Source organism: Hydra vulgaris, chromosome 11, assembly GCF_038396675.1.
Source record: "Hydra vulgaris chromosome 11, alternate assembly HydraT2T_AEP".
NCBI lineage: Eukaryota > Metazoa > Cnidaria > Hydrozoa > Anthoathecata > Hydridae > Hydra > Hydra vulgaris.
Genome location: NC_088930.1, coordinates 1711665 through 1725000, shown reverse-complemented (window position 1 = coordinate 1725000; position 13336 = coordinate 1711665). Strand labels below are relative to the sequence as shown.

The 13336-nt window shown below is 28.0% G+C and overlaps 1 protein-coding gene and 1 long non-coding RNA gene across 5 annotated transcripts in view; both read left to right on the top strand.

Annotated features, from left to right (window-relative positions):
- LOC136087329 (uncharacterized) overlaps positions 1–975 on the top strand; it is a 2607-nt gene extending 1632 nt beyond the window's left edge. The window contains exon 3 of the mRNA XM_065809775.1: positions 1–975. This exon is cut by the window's left edge and continues 852 nt beyond it. Within this exon, the coding sequence (XP_065665847.1) occupies positions 1–576 (576 nt within the window). The 3' untranslated portion in view covers positions 577–975.
- Positions 976–1971: 996 nt separating this feature from the next.
- On the top strand, positions 1972–4121 carry LOC136087328 (uncharacterized). 4 transcript variants are annotated; one of them, XR_010641726.1, is made up of 4 exons: positions 1973–2287; positions 2376–3292; positions 3397–3585; positions 3658–4121. It is a non-coding gene; the product is annotated as an uncharacterized LOC136087328 (long non-coding RNA). The 4 variants fall into 4 exon arrangements; XR_010641727.1 differs by having other exon boundaries at positions 1984–2487; positions 2908–3292; positions 3658–4114; XR_010641724.1 differs by having other exon boundaries at positions 1972–3292; positions 3658–4115.
- The last annotated feature ends 9215 nt before the right edge of the window (positions 4122–13336 follow it).

The following is a 13336-nucleotide window of genomic DNA, read 5'->3' as shown; positions in this document are numbered from 1 at the left end:
CGCCATGTCATAGCTGAAGTAGATGGTAAAAGTAACGATCCAAAGAAATATAAGGGCCCTATTGGTCAAAAAGCTTCGGCAAGTGATTTGCATAACTTACCAATAGTTGATTTTGTTCCAATTCATTCAGAAATTGATTCCTACGTAAACTCTAATATTTTATCTGATCTTAGTACGGATCAACGTAAACTTAATGAATACTGTATTGGAATATCTAAAGGCTTTATATCTCCAAAATACTCAATAAAAAAACCAGGACCTGTTTACCATGCCAGATGGTTAACTCTAGCTTTAAGAATAATGATGGTTTATGCAAGAGTGAAGAATCCTACAGATAAGTTGTGTACAATTACAAAGTATATAGTCCAAGTATATTGCCCCATGTGGTTTGCCCATAAAAGGTCTGATCTTTATAAAGATGCTCCTAGACTTCTTCATAAGACAATTGAGCTTGTTAAAAATGTCAGGCAGACAATATACAACAAATTGTTTTTCAAAATCTTCAAGGAAACTCTTATTGCTGTCTTCAAGAAAACTTTTTATATTCTATGCTGCAAGATGATGAAAAAGATATAAGGGCTCAAGCTATTAAGCAAGTTTTGCACATAAGGCAATCAAGAGAAGTAAATCCTGAAGTCAAACCAAAAATCAAAGCAAAATTAATTATGCCTATTAACTTTAACGCTTATACGTGGAGTAGTTTAGTTGATGTTTCTTTAATTGAGGTTGAACCTCCAACTTCTATCCTAATTTCATCATTTGAATTAGAGAATGCTTTGCAAACTTCTAAAAAACCTATTCTTACAGATTTACCCAACAATTCACAGTCAGTGGAAAGGTCCGTGAAGCTTGTATCAGAGGCATCAAAGATAGTTTATGGTCAAGTAAAGAGACATAATTTTATTCTAACTAAAAACCAAAGCAGAGCAGAAAATATATGTAGTTCATCTAAAACTGATTACTTTATACCTTTTCCTTGAGAAAATGTTGTTTTTTTTCAATTTAATTTGGTTCACATACCTAGGTCCAAAGGCATCCTTGACTTGACTACTGTCAAGAATAATTTTTTTAAATAACAAATCTCTCTCAACCTTTAACTTTGAAATCACCCTTGTGCAAAAAAACATGTTGAACGCGGTAATTTCAGAAATAAAAGGTGGCTAAGGCAGCCAGAAACAAAATTTAAATAAAAAAATAAAGTTTAAGGAGGGGGGGGGGACTCTTGCCCCTCAGCCCCCTTTTTTATCCCAGTGTTTAAGATTAAGTGGTAAATATTCAGTCCATAATATTCAAATATTCTAATGGAAAGAATATTTGTATCAAAGTTTGTATTAAAGTATAATAATATTAAGAATGCTATAAAAATGAATAATTCATTGAAAACAAGAAAATACTTAAAAACTTTAAAACTATTTCCCAAAATTGCCCTTAACCCAATTGGTCTGAAATTTTCAGGATTGTCTTAGAATAATATGTACAACAAATCCCAAAGTGAGCCAATATGATCTGAGAAAAAAAGTATATTTTGGTAGTGGCTTAATACACACGTGTATCTATATACATACACACTTGTGTATCTATATAATTTATACAATGTATATTTTATATATGTATGTATAATACATATATAAAATATGTATGTGTTTATTTATGTATTCATATGTATATATGTGTGTATGTATAAGTCTATATATTATGTATGTATGTATAAATATATATATATATATATATATATATATATATATATATATATAATATATATATATATACTTATATACATACATACATACACTTATAAATAAATGTATATGTTTGTATATGTAATATGTACAAATATACACACATATGTGTGTTTATTTCGGCGTATGTATATTTGTGTGTATTTGTATCTGTATATGTGTGTTTATTTCTGCGATGAATATATATATATATATATATATATATAAAATACATTTTTTGTGTTAACAGTATTATTGTTATTACTATTAGTATTGTTATATGTTTGAAAAATACTAGTGTTGTTCCTATATAAATGTGTGTTTACTAAATGCTATAGGATATCCTATTAATAATAATTATTTAATAAAAATGAAAAGAACAAGTTCAGCATAGTAGAAAGAATATATGAAAAAATATCGATCAGCCTTATCTGGAAATTTATTTCCTGAATGTTTAAATTTGTCTTCGAGCTGCGAGGCTGCACCAATATACTACCTATGCTTCAATAAACTTTCTCTACCAATATTGACAGCAAAATCTAGTAATACTTTGTTGCAAAATACTGTCTGTAAGTAACTTTACTTATCTGTAAATCAATTGTTTATATTTGAAAATTATTATGTAAATATTAAATTTATTTTTAATTGTTTGAGAAGATACAAAAATGAGTCAGCAGTATAAAAAATATAGCATGAGACAAAGCCAGCTAGAAAATTTCTTGCATAGTCTATCTGATTGCAGAAATAATATTTTTTTTTGCTGATTAAGGTAAGGGTTAACTTTTTTTGTTTTGTTTGTGTGTGTGTATATATATATATATATATATATATATATATATATATATATATATATATATATATATATATATATATATATATATATATAACATTTTTAAACCAGAATATGTGGGTTTTAATAAGCAACAAAACATAAATTGAAAAGATTCTACTATAAGTCTTCTACTTACTTATAGTTTACTAAAATAATCTTACTAATTCTACTAAAAGTCAACTACTAAGTTTTTCACATGTTCAACGAAAAAGAGAATGAGAAAAAATATTAATGCTGGTACAACTGTTAATGAAAATACTTGTATTGAAACTCTAGTTATTTATCTTTAACTTAAAAAAATTTAAAATGACACTAATATTTCTGGTAAATTTTGTTTTTGCAAATTTTATCTTTTAGGAGTTTTACTGTTATCACATAATCTAGATGAAGACAATATATTTATAGAAGGCTTCAGAAACTTAATGAAGATAATAATATTAATGTTGATTAAGGTAGGTGACTATTAATGAACAGGGGGCATATGTGCATTTGGTTTTTTTAAATATTATGTATAACTTATATTTATATTTATTACCTATATTTGAGTGTATATTAGTCTAATTTATCTTAAAACAGGATATTTGCACTTTAACAAGCAACAAAACCTAAATGAGATGGTTTCGAATCAACCTTTAAAGATTTCTATATTTATAAGCAAAAATCAATTAAGAGAGGATTTACATCCTGGTACAAATGCTAATGAAAATACTTGTGAATACTCGGGCTTCTGTATCTTTTCAAAGTAATAAATTATTTGCATTTAATTTAAAAGTTTATAATATTTAAAAAGTACAATAGTATATTTGATGAATTATGTTTCTTAATGGGTTTCATAAATTCTTTAAGGGCGTCTCTTATTTACGTTGAAGTAGGTGGCTCTAAAAAACAATTTGAAAAGAAGAATGAAGGGTCGATTCCGTTTAAATGTACATACACAAACAATTCTGATCAATAAGGAAAAAAGCAATTTTACTCTTCCATCGAATCATCACTCTGGTTTTTTCAAACAGCATTTTTAATAGTGCATTTATTTAGGTACAATACAAAACAATAGACTAAGATATTTATTTTGTTATTTATTATAAAACTTGTTTTTTTTTTAAATAGATTAAGGCGAATCATCAAAAACCATTACCAATACAGATCGACCAAAAAATCAGACAAACGAAACCTCTCCCATGGATGATGCTATGTTTTAGCGTTAAATGATTGTCACACCATTACATAAAAAGAAATTTGGACTACTGCAATAGTTTTTAGATAAAGATTTGAGTGAAATTAAATTTGAACAGGTTACCTCAATTGAGGAATTAGTAAAGTTCGAGACCCGACTTTTAAGAAAAATTAAAAAGAACATTCGATGCTACTGGAATTGTTTGTAAAAATGCGAAAGCGTATTGATATACGATTTTAGATTTTATAATGACGGAAGAGGTGATCAATCGAAATTAAATATTATGTATGGTAACCATGTGCCAAGCGTCTTTTATTAGCTTATTTTTAATGATTTGGTTTTTTATTTCTTTGTTTATTTTTTCGTTGTAGTATTATTGTAAATTAATTTACCTTGAAAAACAAAAATAAAACAACAAAATTGTCGTAAATATAATGTAGTATATATAAAAAAAGGTTTACATGTTTAAAGTTATAAACGTGTCTAACAAAACCTACGTAATTTTGGTTTATCATTAAACCGTGCTGAACAGCTGTTAGTTCAGGCATAAGTTTGGAAAACTTATGCCTGAACTGACTAAAGGCATTAAATAAAGTTTCCGTTTGGAAACTTTATCTAATGCCATAAGTCCGTTTTAAACTATAGAAAACACGAATTTAAAACCTCATAAAACACGAGTTTAAAACCTCAAAAACACGTATTTAAAACATAAAAAAACTCGTGTTTGAAACCTTAGAAAACACGTGTAAAACTCCAGTTAAACTTCCCGTGAAATCCACGTGTTTTTGGTTTACGCCTGGATCGTAACAAACACGTGTTTATACGGGTTTTAATTCCGAGATTAAAACCAGATCTGCCGTCTGGGTAACTACAAATTTTAATTAATAGTAGTCCCTCTAATTACATTATATTAGAATTTACCATAGAAGTTGTAATTTGTAAGGATTTATTTTGTAGTTTTTAAGGGTTTTTATGTCTTTTTTTTAATAAGTTTACAATAATGTCTGTACCAATACTATGGCCCGAAAACAAAATGTTTACAAAATTTTGAGTGAAGCTGATCAACAGCTCTAAAATTGTAAGCAAAAAATCTGATTGCAGTATTTAAGGGGTAACAACCAAAAAAGGTGACTTTTCTTTAAATCACAAAACTTTACTAAAAACCATAGATTAAAAAATAAGGCCAGGGAAGACATTCATATTATGTAGTTTTTAAGTATAGAAAGTTTCAGCACTTCAGAAGTTTCCAATATTCAGTTATAGGATACCACTTTTTTTTGTAGTTTTTAATGTGTACCTGTCTGTACTAAAAAATGAACTCTTATTTAAAACGTTGGAGAAATAAAAATAAAGATAATAATAAGTCGCTGATGAAAGAGCTCGATATTGACGACTCAGTGAGCATTTTAACAGAAAACAATGTTAATGGTAACGTTGAAAATGAAAACAAGGAGTTGAATCTTATTGACGATGGTTATGATGGTAACATTAACTCTGACTATGCATCAGGTTCATTTTCAATTTACCAAACTGCAAATAGTGACGTCTTATTGCTTGGTAATGCTCTATCAGGCAAAGAATCATGTCAAATAACATCATCTTTACTTATTAATAAATCTGATGTGCTAGCTAGCAATCTAGCAGCATGGGCTACACGCAATAGATGTACAAGGAAAACTGTTAATGAACTGTTAAGTATTTTGAATAAAAATGGTTTATCTTCTCTCCCAAAAGACTGTAAAACACTTCTAAAAACCCCTAAATATATTAATATAAAAGAGCTGTGTGGTGGTGAATATATTTACTTTGGGATTAAAAAAGGAATAAAACAAATTTTAAAGGATTCTCAAAAAATTGTTGAAAGAATTAAGATGCTAATAAATGTTGATGGATTGCCTTTATGTAAGAGTACTAACATACAATTTTGGCCAATTTTAGCAAAGTTTTCAGAGTTACAGCCATTTATTGTATGTCTATTTAGTGGTAAGAAGAAACCAGATAATTTATTTAATTATTTGAATGAATTTTTAACTGAGTTTAGATTGCTTAAAGTTAGTGGGATTGAACATAATGGAAAAGTTTTACCTGTTACAATTAAGGCATTTGTTTGTGATACACCTGCACGTTCTCTTTTAAAGAATATTAAAGGTCACGGAGGGTATCATTCATGTGAGCGATGTTTAGTTGAAGGAAAATATGATGGAAGGGTTATTTTTACTGAAGTTGATTGTCAAATGCGAAGTGATGAACAATTTAAAGAATATATTTATTTAAACCATTCATTAGGTACAAATAATGTTTGCTGTGAGCCTCATCCATTAAGAAGGACTCCCTTAGTAGATTATGGAATATTGTGTGTAAAGGAGTTTGTTATTGACTATATGCATTGTGTTTGTCTTGGTGTTATGAAGCGGTTAATAAAATATTGGTTTGAAGGCCCACGTATTTTTTGCCTATCATGTCAGCAAAAAAAGCAAATGTCCGATAAATTGGCTTTTTATCATGGCAAAATGCCCAGTGAGTTCGCTCGACAACTACGTTCACTAGATGAATTTAAGCGTTTTAAAGCAACTGAGTTTCGACACTTCTTGTTGTACACTGGACCAATAATTTAAAAAAATATTTTGTCAAAAGAGGTATACCAAAACTTATTGTGTTTAAGCATTGCAGTATCCTTAATGAGCAACTCAAATGTTTTGAAACGACGACATTACTTGGATTATGAAAAAAAGTTCATGACTTTTTTTGCATCAAATCTTCAAGGGCTTTATGGGCCACAATTTTATTCTTATAACGTTCATGCTTTGCTTCATTTACATGAAGATGTTTTGTATCATAACTGTAGCCTTCATGATCTTTCAAGTTTTTCTTTTGAGAATTTTCTTCAAATTGTTAAAAAATTTGTAAAAGTGCAAATAAACCTTTCATCCAATTAGCAAAACGGCTGAGTGAGTTAGAAAGTAGCAATTTTTTATTTGTTATGGAACTAAGACTATCTCAGATAAAATTGTACCTAATGATCGTGATGGATGGTTCGTTTTGAAATCACTTGAAATTGTTCGTATTATTGAAATAGTTTCAGAATCAGAGTTTGATTGCAATGTTTTTCCTTTGGTACCATTGATAACCTTTTTACCATCCCTTGTAACTCATCAGATTTTGGAATATACAAAATTTCTAAGTTCAATAAAATGAAAAGAAAATACATAACTTTATCTGATATTTGCTACAAATTAGTTTGTCTGGAACAAGATGGTGATTTTATATCAATTGAAGTTAATCATGAAATACTCTATTAATATTTTTCAATTAAAGTTATTTTTTCCATTGCAAAATTTATTAACTTGTTGACTTCCTGTTATTTTGTTTAAACTTGTTGTTTCAATGTGATTATGAACTTTTGTATTGTTAAGTTTAATGTTTATATCTCCAGACTTGTGTGATTTAAACAGATTTACATAATCCCATTTTATTGGCATTTAAATGGATGATAATTATTGGTCGACTATTGACTTTTATTAAGGATTTAAAATATTATTGTCTATTTAAAAAAAAAGTATAAAATAAATATTAATTTTAAATAATTTAAAGATAGTCAATAATAACAAAATAATTTTTTATAATTCATAAAAATTTACATATGACGCATGAGATCCTTGTTGTAGTAGCTAATATATCATAAACATGAATAAAATGTTGAAAGAACCATTTTGTTGGGCTATTTGGAATGAAGATGAAGATACCTCAGGTGTTATCCCATCGAATTGGGTTGTTACTGGAAGCCATGTTTTTTGGCCACCTAACAATTTTCTGCAAGTGAAACATGCATTTTATGGACGAAGGGAGCCTGATCACACATGGAAAAAATTTCCGCTAGTTAAAGTTCAGGTTTTTGGTAAGCCGTATTAAACATAAAATGTCAACTATTATATTTGCAAAACATTTTCTTTATGCGTTTAAATTTTAATTTGGGAACATATGATTTTTGCAATGAATTATGCAGTACACATATCGACTGGTTCTCCACAGATAATGAAAAAGTCTCACCAACAAAGAAAAAAATAATTAAAAAACAAGTAATAGTTGCTTTTAAACACGTTATGATGTTTTAGAGAATCAATAAAATAAAACAATAAGGAAACTAATTTGTAATTATCCAATATAATTTTTGCTTAGCAAAAAATTAACTCTATATTAGATATTTTGTGTTAATTATTTATTAAAAAAAATTAGGTAGTAGCAAATTAATTTAAATAGTATTTTGCTATAATTTGTAGATAACAGTCAAAATATTGAAGAGTTTCCTACTCCACCATCACGAATATATGTTCATCAAGGAATATGCAAATTTGTAAAGTGTTTAATTTTTATAAATTAAAAAAATATTTTCCCCTTGAAATTAGAAGGCAGCTTAATTTATTTTTTTGTAGTCATTAGGCAGTTATTTAATATATGGAGTCTTTTCTGAAAGTTTGTATGCTTGACTAGATATTTTCCATAATATCTTTTTTTAAACATTCCATAATTTTTTTTTTTTAAACAACTTAAAAATTTAAAGTAAGTTTTTAAAAGTGATTACTTCTAAACCAAAACCTGTTTTACGACAAAATCACTCAGAAGATGACGATGCTCATCTTACCCATAAGTGGAATTTTATATTGTATTTATATATCCTTTTTCTCCTGGATTAACTTTAGAAAAGTTATTGGATTTTGAGAATCAGACATCAAGTGTGAAAAAGAATGAAATGTCATCAAAGTTCATTGAAAATGTATAGCTAGCTATAAGTTATTTTTCTATTTTATTTAAATATTTTTTGATTAAAGATAATAATAATCATCATGAAATAATTATGATTGACAATGATGAATATATAGATGAGTATATCATTACCTTATTTTTTAGTTAAAAAATTTAAAAAGAGTGTTTTTACCCAGCAACGAAACTGAAAAACAAGTAATGATCTTTTAAAAGTTAATTTTGAAAAGTTATACTGTAGTATAATTTTTATTTTTTGTTAGGTTATGTAATGATCTATTTTTTTTTTCGTATTACTTTTAATAATAATAATTTTTATAAATTTAATAATAATAATTTTTACTAGAAATTATGTGAATTGAAGAAAATCAATGACGAAGAGGTATGTTTCATTGTCAGCTATCATCCAAACTACAAACAATAATTAATAAATATTATTTATTTTACAAGAGAATATTTTTAGTTAAAGTATACTACTTTATTTATCGTTATTTTACTTTTGATTTTTTCCTCAGGTTGATTTTCAAGAGACCTTTGGTAGTTCACAAGATCAAAACAATTCTGAGGTACCGTACATAAACACTAAATAAACAAAGTAGTTTTTTTTTTCTTCTGTAAGTTTTAAATCCATGTTTCCACACTTGTGTGGTTTGGATGGTTCTCCATAGTGACATATAAATGCCATTAAGAAAGAGTTGAAGCAATTTTTTACAACTGGATGCCCTTCCTGAGGTTAACATGAAGCAGGTTGTGCTGGATACCAGTAGTAGGATAACCTGACCTGACGGAGTATGTACGCAGTCTTCTCCATTTGAAATTCACTGTCATTAGTCATTCTTTCATATTGACTGTCATTAGTCAGACAGTCATTATTTGTCTCGCTTGCGCGATTTTAAAAAATATTTCTTTTTTGTACTTCTTAATATAGAAAATAGAACTTCTTAATGAAGAAAAAAGATTTGTTTCAATTTAAAAATACACTTGAAAATTATTGGCGAGCGCTAAAGAAAGCGCTGACCAAAAAATTGGCAGGCATGTGGACAAGCGCAAAACTGCAAGAGCGCGAAAGCGCTCGCCAAACAGAGAAGACTGTGTATGGTATATTATTATGTTCAACTTTTCTATGTTTTTATATATATAAAATATAATTCACGGTATAATAGTGTTAGAATAATTCATTAATTAATTGATGAAAAAAAATCAATTAGGAAGAACATTTTACTAAAAGCCAATATAGTAGAAAAGATGCAGCTACATTGCCAGTTAAAGGGTTTCCGTTAACTGAGTCAAGTATTTTTTTTCAATTTAAATTTGTTTATTTATTGTGTTTTTGAATAACGTCGTTGTTTTGTGATGAATTATTTGCTTATTAAAACTAGTTTGGTTTTTTAACATTTTTTTTACATATTAATGGAACAATTTTTAATAATATTAAAGTTATGATTTTTTATGCAGAATTTCAAGCTAAAGTAGTGAAATACTTGATCAAACAAGATCGGAGACTTGAAAATATTGAGAAAATTTTATTAAATTTAACATCTTCAGTTGGAGTAGCTGGAGAAATATTCCCAATAAGTAATTTAGAGGAGTTGCATTAATTTGCATTATTTAGAGGAAAAAATAGTAAATGAAGAAGAGTTTAACAAACTGGTTAATAAATTTTTATGTCTTTTTTCAATGTCAATTTAATTTATGTCATATGTCAGTTTATGTCATTTATATATGTAGGTTTTTTTCCTCAAAACGATTAAAGTGATTTTAAAAATGTTATTGTGCTTATGAAATACTCTGCTGACCAAGACATAATTCCATTAAATGATCTGGTCTCAGAATAATTTTGATTCACAGAATCAATTTTTTTTTTTTTTTTTGTTAATTATAAGCTCTTTTTTGATCGACATCTAAAATGTTGTATGAATTTTGATTAAAAATTTGGGTTTTGATAGATATATTAATTAATAAATACTTGAATAGATTAAAAATAGGATCTAGAGTTGATCAAGACACTTTCTCAAAATATTTTACTCAAGTTCTAATTTTCGTTCATGAGCTAAATCAATCTAAAGAAAATGGTGTCTTTTATATATTATGTAGAGGTGATCTGATTCTATCAACTTAAAATAATATGTAGAAAATTTTGTGTATTTTATTAGTGTTTTTTGAACTTTAATGTATATTATTAATGTAATGATATAAAAATATTTTATCTTGTGATTAAATTTTATTCCATTTTCTAATTTTATCAGGTTTTGTCTCTGTCTTCTGCTGGGGGTAAAGATGTTAAAGATGTTGTCAAGAACATAATGGAAAGGTTCTCAATATATTGATGATATATTAGCTATAGCCCTTACTCAGTAGGCATGTGTCCTTAAGAAGTTCTAAGAACGACACATGCCCCCTGGGTATAGTGAATATCGTGTACTTTATAGCAAATAATCTTCTTAGATAAAATAACGTTATAAGTTTGAACACTTGTTCTTATCATATCATCCAACATATATGTTTATATTAAGGTTTTTCACTCGGAGTTCAACACTGCTTCGGAATTCTTCTCTTTAAATAGAATAATAATCATATAAATATTTTGTTTTAGCGTCGCTACGTACGATGTGTTCGCCAAGTTCAATTTTATAGGAACTAATCGCCTAGAAAACAATAAAAACTCAAGACCAAAGAAAGAAGCTTTTAAAAGTTTTAATATTTGCAAATTTGTGTGCTGTACGTTTTATAAATTACTTCAGCTTTTAGAAGCTTTACTAAATTTTATTACTATGTATCTTATTACTATGCTTATTTTTCCACTTACTTTTTTTTTACTTTTATTTCCATTTTTAAATATTATAATAATATAAAATATGAATTGATTTAAAATAGTAGCTTTTAATGCCTTTTTTTGTTGTTGTTATAAAAATAGTTATTCAAATTATTATTTGAATAGTTAATACGTTTAATTTTTAAGTCATTTTTCATATTTCAGGTGCAGCAATGAAGGATAGAAAATTTAACAGAGAAGACGTTTTAAATTGCGTCAAAGATATTTTGCGATACGCTCCAGACACGGCCACAGGTGGAAGACGGTCTTCAACATAAAAACTATATATCATGTAAAAGAAATATATAAAGTAAATAACTTGTAAATTATGTTTTATATCTTAATACCGTAATTATATTATATTTTGAAAATCTTTTTTATTCTTTGTTTTAATTTAGGATGTAGTCTATATTTAAACATTAATAAACGACGATGTGTGAACCTCAGTCGGAGTTTGAGATGCAAGTTAAAATTTAGATAAATTTTACTTCCATTTAAAACTCGAAACTTAAAATATAACATTTTATTGAACATTGCTTGATTTACGTCGGCTTAACATCTGATTCTAACGTTAATACGCTTTTCCATTTCCAACATCGATGCGACATCGCACACAACGTCGCAGCTACATTGAATGTTTACATCGCTATTACATCGCGATTCGATGTCAATATTACATCGGATATTAACATCGTCTTAACATCAAAAATTGACATCGCGATTACATCGCATATTAACGTCGGTCCAACTTTGCATTTCCAACGTTAATGCGATGTCGCACTCGACGTCGCCTAAACGTTAAACCAACATCGCCGTGCCCACTGGGACTCTTCAGCAATAATGAAAATTGGAATATAGACTTTTATTGTCAAAGTGAGTGGACATTAGAAATTATCTTGCATTTTCCTGCATTTGAACTTGGTTTTCAAATATTTTCAATAATATTGAGTCTCTCTAATGAACTATTGTTTTTTTTTTCCATATTGTCATCATTCAAAATAAAATCAACATCTCCACTTTGTTCGATGCTTTTAAGCCTATCAAGGATTTGGACTTGCAAATCTTAAATCCGCTAAAAACGTTTCTGCAAATTTAAAGCATAGTTGTGTGGCTTAAACAACCTTGCTGTTTAAGCCACACAACTAATAATAGCCTTGCTGTTTTGTCTCTTTATAACAATGATATTGAAAAAATTTATAAAAATTTTTTTTTCAAGCAAATAAAAAAAAAAAAATCACGTTAAATTGTCATCTCTTGAACTAAAACTCTACCTTCATTAGTTTATCTTAACTAATCAACGTATTTACAACTTTTGCTATCATCATCATTAATTTTACAGGAATTAGAAGCCACAGGTTACAAAAAATAGCTACTTTCTCTTTTTCTTTAACTTCCGACTTGTTCAAACCTAAATTCATATATATATATATATATATATATATATATATATATATATATATATATATATATATATATATATATATATATATATATATATATATATATATACCAGGTCTATAAATATGAAATGAGCGTTTTTTTTTCAAAATAAAACACTATTTTCTAATGGAAAAGTAAAAAATATTTTATTCAAAGTATTTGCCATTGCTTTCTACACATTTTGACCACCTTTCTGGCAATTTGTGGATACCACGCCAATAAAACTGATCGTTTTTTGAGGCAAACCATTCGGAGACCCATTTTTCGACTTCTTCGTAGGAATTGAAGTGTTGCTCATTCAATCGTGTTCTATCGATGAAAACAAATGGTAGTCGGAAGGAGCCAAGCCTGGTGAATACGGCGGGTGAGGTAACTCTTCCCAGCCAAGTGATGTTATTGCTTCCTTGACCACTTTTCCTGTATGACTTGGAGCGTTATCATGCAACAAAATTACCTGTCCGTGTCTTCTGGCCCATTCTGGTCGTTTTTCGATCAATGCATGGTTTAAATTGATCATTTGTTGTCGGTAGCGTTGCGTATCAACAGTTTTGCCAGGTTTTAGAAGTTCATGATATGCCACTTCCTTTTGGTCCCACCAAACA